The sequence below is a fragment of the Oreochromis niloticus genome, linkage group LG10 (genome assembly GCF_001858045.2).
Source record: "Oreochromis niloticus isolate F11D_XX linkage group LG10, O_niloticus_UMD_NMBU, whole genome shotgun sequence".
NCBI lineage: Eukaryota > Metazoa > Chordata > Actinopteri > Cichliformes > Cichlidae > Oreochromis > Oreochromis niloticus.
Window position 1 is genome coordinate 3,202,958 of NC_031975.2, and position 9,618 is coordinate 3,212,575.

General features: G+C 46.9%; 1 protein-coding gene across 2 annotated transcripts in view; it reads left to right on the forward strand.

The window, feature by feature from the left end:
- Window positions 1-8,937, forward strand: part of nrip1b (nuclear receptor interacting protein 1b) — a 39,015-nt gene extending 30,078 nt beyond the window's left edge. For both annotated transcript variants that reach the window (XM_005454595.4, XM_013274183.3), the window contains exon 2: window positions 2,600-8,937. In XM_005454595.4, the coding sequence (XP_005454652.1) occupies window positions 3,062-6,664 (3,603 nt within the window). In that variant the 5' untranslated portion in view covers window positions 2,600-3,061 and the 3' untranslated portion in view covers window positions 6,665-8,937. The remainder of the gene's footprint in view (window positions 1-2,599) is intronic.
- Window positions 8,938-9,618: the final 681 nt, after the last annotated feature.

Sequence of the window (9,618 nt, forward strand, 5' to 3'; positions counted from 1 at the left end):
TTGTGCTAAGCAGGCTGGCAGGAAAATAGTCTAATCCTGAGCATCTAAGATTAGCATGACAACAGACGTCAGATGGCCCAGTGTGACCAGGTTGGCTTTTGTTGTTGTCAGATTTAGGTCACCAGCTTAAAGATGGCCTTGAACTGTAATTGACGCTGATGGGCCAGTCTCAGTTAAGTTATTCAGTTCTATGCAGTGCCCCCGCAAACAGTCTAATCAACCTATTGCAGACCTTTGGTATGAAAAGGTCTTTTTAAATTGCCAAGCTGATTGTTTTCCTACTGCTGCTCAGACTTACTTGCTCACTGATCATCTTAAATCCAGCGTCTAATCCCAGCTCACTTCCAAGGTGGCATTAAAAGTGCCACCTTGTTGCCCTTACTGTCATGACAACCTGTGGACCTTGGCCCCGAGGATGGATTTCAGGCTGATTAGAAGCCTGCCACCTTGTTGTTTCTGGCCCTCGCTGTTGCCCTCTGTGTGAAATATTCAGCCCGGTGACTGTGTGGTGGGTTGCCATGGCCTTTCGTCATAATCACTGGCTGCTGTCCTGTCGTGTGACCCGCTATGTCGGTCCACTCAGCGGACACCAAAGGTGAGGACGGCATCGGGAAAGGACACGGACAGCAGCTGAGACGAGGTGGAAACTGTATTAATTAACCTTTACGGGATGCGGCCAGGACTGTCGGCGGTGCCCTGTATCCACGGAAACCACGCTGACAGGGTTCAGAGCAGAGGTCTCCCAGAGCAGCACTGCTGACACTGTCATGGCAACTGGCACAATGTTCACCCCAGTGTCACTGGCTCTGCCCTCCTGACAGTGGTGTGGTGTGACAGGTGCACCTGAACCTTAAGCCACCCCCACCCAATAATATAGACGTGCTCGACAGTTAAGTGCACCTTGTCTGTTATATCCTTGATGCAGCTCTGCTCTGTTTATGTGCACTGCACTGTAAACCTCCCAAAATTTGCAGAACAGTTAGAATAGTAAGAGTTGAGCTTACTATTATAAAGCTGACTTTTATAAGCTGATTATAAAAGTCAAATGTTTTCAGAATGTAAATGTTGTCTCATAGTTCATATGACTTATTTAGTCTCTCTTTTTTATTCGTTTAATTGTTAAAAAGTGGTGTAGCACTGTAATTCTATTACTTTAGGTATGCACGAGCAATGTAACTCATTACATGCTACAATCAAAGGGAATTAAATGACAATTACTGATGCAGAACAAGAATGATTCTCCGCTCTTGTTCTGCATGTGAAAGATACTGAAATTCATTACAAATATTATTTTTTTCACACTGAAGAGAGTGAAAAATTGTTATCAATGATGGGAAGTGACGCCACAACCTGCTTCACTTGTGGCTCTACAGCTAAAACACAACCTGAACAATTTACAGTAGATTTAAAAGAAAGAAAACATGGCTAAATGCACAAAATGAATAAAGACGTACAACTATAAAATCTGCTATAGGGAGAAAATGTCACACAAGCTCACAAAAACAAGTTCACAGTGCACAATGTGTGAACCTTTGAGTTTATTTGGGTAATACTGTGGCGTGATGGTTAGCGCTGTTGCCTCAGAGCAAAACGGTCCCAAGGTTTCCCGCCTTTCTGTGTGGAGCTGTGCATGTTCTCCCCATGTTTGCGCAGGTTCTCTCCAGGTACTCTGGCTTCCTCCCACAGTCCAAAGACATGCAGTTAGTGGGGTTAGATTAACTGGTGATTCTAAATTGCCCCTAGGTGTGAATGTGAGTGTGAATGGTTGTCTGTTTTTCTGCTAGCCCTGTGGCAGACCTGTCTGTACCCTGCCTCTTGCCCCCTGGCAGCTGGGACCCTGATTTGGAGAAGTGAATGGATGGATTATTTGTAGCTCACATCACTCCTCCCATAAGTCAAGTTACTTCTGGTTTTGCACTTCTGATTAAAGGAAAAAGAATCGGGGTCAAAAACGCTAAGCCCAGCTGGCCAGGTGTTAATAAAGATAACGCAGCAGTAAGATTATACATGCGTGTATATGTGCCTCCGTGAACACATTCGTTCCTATGTCTAGGCATGAACGCTTAAAGGCTTACTAGTGTGCATGTGACACGGGGAGCGGGTGGGTGGCTCATGCTTTATGTAGTCCAAGGTTTGTGTCGTGTGCGATGCTGCTCAAGTGCATAAGGAGCAGGGGGCGGTGGGGGTGGTGGGGATAATCCACTGAAATGACAAGCTGCATAAGGAATTATTCACAGCTCTCACAAGGCCCTTTGCTTTTGAAAGACATTGCTGCGAGGGGCTTACTGCTCGAGACCTGAATGTTTTCAAGGTAGTGGGCCTGAATTTTCAATTTGGATCCAATCAGGCCTAATCTACATTTGTCGTCTGTTTGGTGGCTGTGAGGGGAGAGTGCAGAGAGGAGAAGGAGCCGTGTGCAGTCAATCTGAAATGTTGCTAAGTAACAGAGATGGCAGACAAGGTGGTGAAATGAATGTGATATAGTGCTGTGTAAATCCCTGCTTCTCACACAGTTTCTCCCTTTTTCTCTTTTTTCTCCCCCCCACTCTACCCAACCTTCTCCTCCTCCCTCTTTTCTGTCTCTCGCTCACTGCCATAGGTCCCCCCCATGTGAGATCTGCAAAGCTGAAAGGCGCCACTGACAGAACCACAGCCAGGCCATAGGACAGACATCCCAAACATCCACAGCCACGGAATGTGTCAACATCTTTGTGGTGAAATCCCGCTGACTCCTCAGTTGCTTTTCACATAAGCCTCAAGCTGGGCCTTCTGGGATCCTGCGGCGTTTAAAGGCATACAGCAATGCCTGGGAGGCCTACCTGCCCCGGATTGTCTCCAGCCATGGTTGCTGTTTTAACACAGTGCTGACTGTGCCCACTACAGAGAGGATCACATCCATCTAGTGCATCCACCCCTCCCCTCTGCCGTACACTGACTCGGTGAAATACCCTGCCCACTTTTTGGTATTTAGGAAGTACATGCCACTGTCAACCAGATGACCTAGTGGACATATTTCCCAGTAAGAAGTGCTGAGCCATACGAGGGGATCCTAGTATTGAACATGACTCATGGGGAGGAGCCTGGCCCTGAGACACACAAGGATTCAGCTGTTCTAACTTATCTGGAAGGTTTACTGATGCATCCAGTGGTGGCCGGGCCTGGGGCCACGGCAAGTGGGAGGTCTGAGGCTGCCCACAGCAATCAGGAGCAGGGTGATAAGGTGGGTGGGCCTTTCCAACTGCCCAACCATGGCCCCACAGCTCCCAAGGGTGGAACCAATGGGCCCACGCTGGGTTCTTCTCAGCACCTCAAGAAAGCCCGCTTACTGCGCTCGGGAGCTTGGAATGATCCAGGGAACCAGCGAATGAGCTCACCCCCAGCGGAGCTGAATGGCCAAGCGGGAGGGATGCAGAATGGAGCACTAGAGGGATCTCCTCATGCTGGAGAGAGCACCCTGCTGGCGTCACTGCTTCAGTCATTTAGCTCACGACTTCAGAGCGTGGCGATGTCTCAGCACTCTAATAAACCCCCAAGTGAGTGTTCGTCTCCATCCAAGGCGCCACCGGCAGACAAAGAGCCACTACCTGTGTATGGGACCGCTTCAAGCCGCTTAAAGGGCCTGATGAGAAAGAGCAAACTTCAGAATCATAGCAACACACCTTACAGTCGTCGTGGACACAGCCAGGACAGACCCCCAGAGTCACCTCGCTCAGCACACAGTGCCACGCCTCCTGCTGCTCCTACAGCTGCAGATTCAGTTTCCTGTGCAGAGCGACTCAAGGCAGTGGCTAACATGGTGAAAATCCGCTCTAGTCCGGCGCCTTCACCTAAGCCCAGTGTCGCCTGCAGTCAGCTGGCCCTGCTGCTGTCCAGCGAAGCCCATCTGCAGCAGTATTCCAGGGAGCATGCGCTCAAAGCACAGCTCTCTGGAAGATCAGCCAGCGAAAGACTAGCTGCCATGGCAAACCAGCAGCACAACCAGGACAAAAGGCCACCTAGTCTGCCCGGAGCTCCAGACACGCTAAGCTCCTTAACAACCCAAAATGGAATGACAACAACCACCACAGTAACGACAACACTCCCTCGAATGGCCCTGTCAAATCCACAGAGCCCCTCTTTGCTGCGTGGCCACAGCCAAAGCTCCCCACCCACTCCCCCACGTGCTCCAAGCCACACTCACAGCCAGCCACCTCGGGAGAAACGAGGCTTTGACTCGCGTCCAGCCCGCCCACCCCAGACATGTAGTAGCTTGCTGCTGCTGCTGCTGAACAATCACAACAACCAGAAGCAGCTGACCAAGAATGGGCATTTGGAGGACAGCTGTGGCATTCTGCCACCAAGTGGCTCCTCTTCAGTCACCTCAGACAGCGAATGCTCCACCCAGGAGCGGAGCCTGACCAAGGACAGCAGCGATGCTGAGAGCTCCTACTCAAGTTGCTCTCCAATTGACCTCTCCATGAGAAGCCGTGTCAGTATGCAAGATGGAGGGCTCAAAACAGTTCCCTCTTCCTCCACCTCTTTCACCTCTACCCTCTCTACTTCCACCCCAGGTGCATTCTCTCCTCAAGCTTCTGCTCAGCCCTCCACCACAACTTTATCTCCATCTTCTACTGTTGTCTCCTCTGTTTCCACCTCTATTTCTTCATCTTCCTCTTCCTGTATCTCTACCTCTTCCCTGGACAAACTCACAGAATCTTTAATAAACAAGTGGAAGCCAGAGCCATCAGGATCAAAGGTGTCCAAGGGCAAGGACCCTGAAATGAGCCCAGACCTAAAGTCCCACCCTAAGGTCACACTCATGCAGCTTCTTCTTGAGCGCAGAAATAATGAGATGGTTAAGAAAAATGTAGGTAACCAAGATTCACCTCTTGATGTAACTGTAGCCACCATGTCTCGAAACCAGCCAAAAGGACTGGTACCTTGGGAAGAGGCGAGGACAAAAAGCCCCATAGATAGGTCTGTAGCTCCAGCTCAGCCCCTCTACTCACTTGGCCGTGACCCAAGCGGTGCTCTGTCCCCATATTCCTACCCTTCCCCCAACGTCCAATCCAGCCCACTGGATTTGTGTAAATCTAAAACCTTTCCTGCTGAGAAGGCCTCAGAGCCCGCCTTCAGTGCTAGTAAACTGTTACAGAATCTGGCTCAGTGTGGGACAGCTTCTTCCCCACCCACCCCCACTGGTAAAGGGCTGGGCCAGGAGCACGATGCCAGCAGGCCCCTTGCCCTTTTGGAAAGACTCAATGCTCCAATCGGCAGGACCACCACCACCACTCCACTCTCTGATGGAGCCTCAGGTAGTGGCACACCCTTCAGTAGGAAGGAAGCTTCTCCTCCTTCATCACAGATTGAGAACCTTCTGGAAAGGCGCACCGTGCTGCAGCTCCTTCTAGGAACAAACTCAGCTACAGTGACGGTGAGCCGCAAAGACAGGCCTAGTGGCAGTGGCAGGAGGAGTGTGGAGGCAGCGGGGGGATGCAGTGAGAAGAACCCTGGTGCTCACGTCACCTGCGACAGCTCCAATGGCCCCCCTCTGGATGTAAAGGTCAAATCGGAGCTCATGGAGGACGTGGGACCATCATCTGCCATGTCTGAGGACGTGATTGGCAGAAAGAGGCTGAGTTGCTATGAGAAGAATAGCCTCGTCTCAGATTCCCAGCAGGACTTAAAGGCTGAACCGCGGCCTGCAGAGGTCATAGCAAAATATGGCCTCCTCAGCCAGTTGCTTAAACAACAGACTGCTACCTACTATACCAGTGCTGCTATGCAGGCTGACACACAGCCCAGACAGGTTAAAGAGGAACAGAGGGAGTATCCGAGCCCGAGCCCTAAGAAGCGGCGGCTCTGTTCAGATCGGACTGATAATTTGAGTAACATCAGCTCTCCTAGAGCAGTGGACAGTGGTGACACAAATATTTTTGCCTCCTCTGCTGTTCCGGTAGAGCCTGAGCAGCAGAGGACTCTAAAGGAAGAAGAGGTTCCTCCAAAGAGCCCACCGAGTGAAACCCTTACGCGAGAGAGCCGGGGCTTCAATGTGCTCAAACAGCTGCTGCTCTCCGACAACTGCCTAAAGGAGCTGTCCCAGCAGCCCCGGGGGGCGCCCAGTCCCTCCGTCCTCCAGACCAACGGCAAGGCCAACGGTAGCATTCTCACTCAGCCTGCCCAAAATCACAGCTTCCTCCAACTGCCCAGCTGGCATCCCCACGGTTCCCTCAACTCAGGGTTTCCAAGTAATCTCAGACCACTGCCCACCCCTCCTCCAGGTGACAGTTCTCTGCGCTCCCCTTGGAGTCGCCACCCGTCCCCGTGGCCCATCACTCAAAAACGGGAGACGCCTACTTTAGTCAAACAGGAGCCTGAGAGCCCCGTGCGGTGGAGTAGTCAAGAGAACGAAGAGGAGGACGAGGGTTGTGACTCAAACCCAGACTCTCCACGGCTCTCGCGGTCCAACCCTATCCTATATTACATGCTGCAGAAGGGCAGCATCCAGCTAAGGAAGGAGGTGAGAGATCAGGCAGAGGGAGCCCATTCTGTGGTCAGAGTTAAAGAAGAGCCTATCAGTGACATGCATGCCTATGAACGCAGCCTGAGCTCTACCCCTCAATCACCCGCCCACAATGACAAGCACAGCCATGAGAGCCAGGGGCTGAGCCAGTCGTCTGAGTAGAACTTGTATCAACTGCAGAAAAATAGAAATGGAAAGAAATTCACTGACTCTGTTTGTTTTTCATTTTTTGAATGACTTGCCAAATTGGTCTGATGAGACAAATGACAAAGAATGCAAATTGAATGATTTTTTTTTGTCAGGTGGCATAGAGCAAATTCAGATGCACTTCTGCATCGCTTTTTCGATTTTTAAATAGTGAGGTCATGGAACGGTACAAAACAGCTGTATCTTAGCAGAATGCCACAAAAGCCAAAACTGTGCATCAGTCACAGTTCAAACCTTCCCATCACTGATTGTCATGCACTACATTTTGTACTACATTTTGTTAATTACGGAGCCCTCCTTTATTATTTTTTTTTTTTTTACACTTTCTTACTATTTGAACTGTACACATATCACTACTCCAAGTCCTCCTGTTGCCTGCCATAAAACATTTAGAAAGAACATTTCAAGCAACATCCATTATTGATGACTCTAAAAATGTTAGTGCTCAGTTCAGTGGACATTTATTTATTTTCTCCATCAGAACATTTCCAGATAGACAGAGTCCCATCAATTTTAGATAAGGTTCCAAATAGTCACGGCGGTCTATTACAACAGTGTCCGTGTTAAAGTCATTCAGAGGACCTCAAAAACGGCATTCGGCGAAGATCCCGCCGCGACGAATGCTTTGTTCCTCGGGATTCACAGTGTGGCACAATTACCAGTGGAGAAGGAATATATCGTTGGCGCTTTAAACGGTCACAACTCATTGTTTTCGCTTTTATTTGAAGTGCGTGTTTTGAGGCCAATATTCGACAGTGCAAATTCAGGGCACTATGTTTGCAGATTGAGCCGTTTGGAGCAGATGGGTCAACAGAGCGAGCGCGGCGCTTACAGTTGAGCAACTGCGTGTAAGCAGGTTTCTAGAGCAACAGTTAAAAGGCAGTGTGTGAGAAACTTATCTTGCGACCCTGGTTAAACCCAAGGCACTTTTCTTCATGCACACAGAAACTTTTGAGTGTGAAGCACATGGCTTTTTCCTTTTCATTTCACTTTAAAGGAGTACCCAGACTTTGCACTATCGAGTCCTTGGAGTCCTTTTCAGAATCATTTAATGGCATGTGATAATAAAAAAGAAAAAACAGTCAGTATTGTTATCTGTTGAGAATTTGACAGTTTGTGATTTTTTTTTCCTTTATTTCTTCACTATTGTGGTTTATAGATTTTTTTTATTGTTATTATTATTTGTTTGTGGCAGTCTCTATCTCATAAAATGTCAAAAGAATTGCATGATAATAAAGAGAAGACCACAGGTACATCTTTGTTTTGAAAGCAGCTGGATGTGTGTACCTGCCCCCAGCAATCACCAAGACCTTTTGGTGTCTTGAGGGATATCTGGTTGATCTAGCTCCTTATTTTTGGATCGTACTGTACTCTTTTCAGTTGATCTCACATACTGCTTTATCGATTTTAGTCTCGTGATCTTTTTACTACATATGAAGTATGTCTCTTCAATTATTAATACATTTTCACAATGGTTAAATATATTTGTGTAAATAGTACTTTCAGTATGAAAGATGACTATTTTGTAATGTTTAAGAAAAGATATTACCCTAGTTTTTAATGCCCTGATATGTAAATATGAATTATATGCGTACAAGTGTACATACAAAGGCCGAGGATGCTATGCCCATCGTTTTTCTTTTTTCTTTGTTTTTTTCTTTTGGTTGGTTTGTTCTCTGCATGTGTCTCTATGTGGTAAATGATAATCTATCCTGCGCTGTGTTGTGTAATAATGTCTGACTTTCCTCACTGCTGCCTGTTGCATGCAGACGCATGGGAACTACCTGTGTATCCCTACTGGTGATGGGGGAAAATGTCAAGTCTTAAAATAGGTCTTTTATATCACAGAGAGAGAGAGAGGCTGGTTTAGAATATGAACAGTCCCTAAATAACCACAGACTGTTGAGCAAGTTGATTTAAAAAAAAAAATGTGTGGAAAAATAAATGTGCATTGAATATTTTTGTGATTATTCTTTTCTGTTACTGGTTAACAAAGCTCTGTGGAAGAGTTTGGGGATCTAGTTGGGGGATTGACGTACAATCATAGATCTGCATTGTGCATCTAAGAAATACATTTGTAGCAGCAAATATATATATAAATATATATATTAAAAAAAGGATGTTTCATTTTTTTCATGTGAAGACCTGAAACATTATTTCATTTTTTTATGTTTTCATTTTTGGTGTTCATTTGCACTGATATCTGAAAAATAAAGGACTAAAATGCATGACCTAGTATGAATGTGTTCCTCTCTTTCCAGCAGTGTGCTGGGACAAATGTCGGGACGGGACTGTTTACTCATTTGTAGCGCCCCTCTTCTTTTAACAAAGTCAAATAGTGAATGTGTAGAAGCTGAGGAGACCAGAGGCTGAACTGATGGAGGCGTGCTGTCCTATACTGTTCCAGCAGATCAACAGTGCGGTCTTTTTTCTCATGATGCACAAAATGTTTTCAGTTTCAGGGCAGGCCAGTTCACCTGTGATCTTCTACTATGTTGCTGGTGGAATTGTGTATCTGCCTTTTCATTGAGCCTCATTTACTAAGCTTACATTGTGATTTATTAATATTTTCATACCTGAATTTTTTGTACTTTAGAAACAACTTTAAAAGTCTTTCTGACCATGTATACAAACAGATGATAGCCTGTTTGCCTTTAAATTTGAATACTACTACTACTAATAATAATAACACTACAATGGGAAAAAAGAACATATGTAAATGACATATAGCATTAGCAGCTTCAAATAGCACTCTTCTAGTGGGAAAAGCATTTTGAAACTACATGCTACATTTGCATACACAGATTGATACTACGAATGCACTGCAAACACTTTAGTCTCCCTCACAGCCACAGTCAGTTGAGAATTACCCCAACGTGCATGTCTTTGCACAGGGAAAACATGCAAAC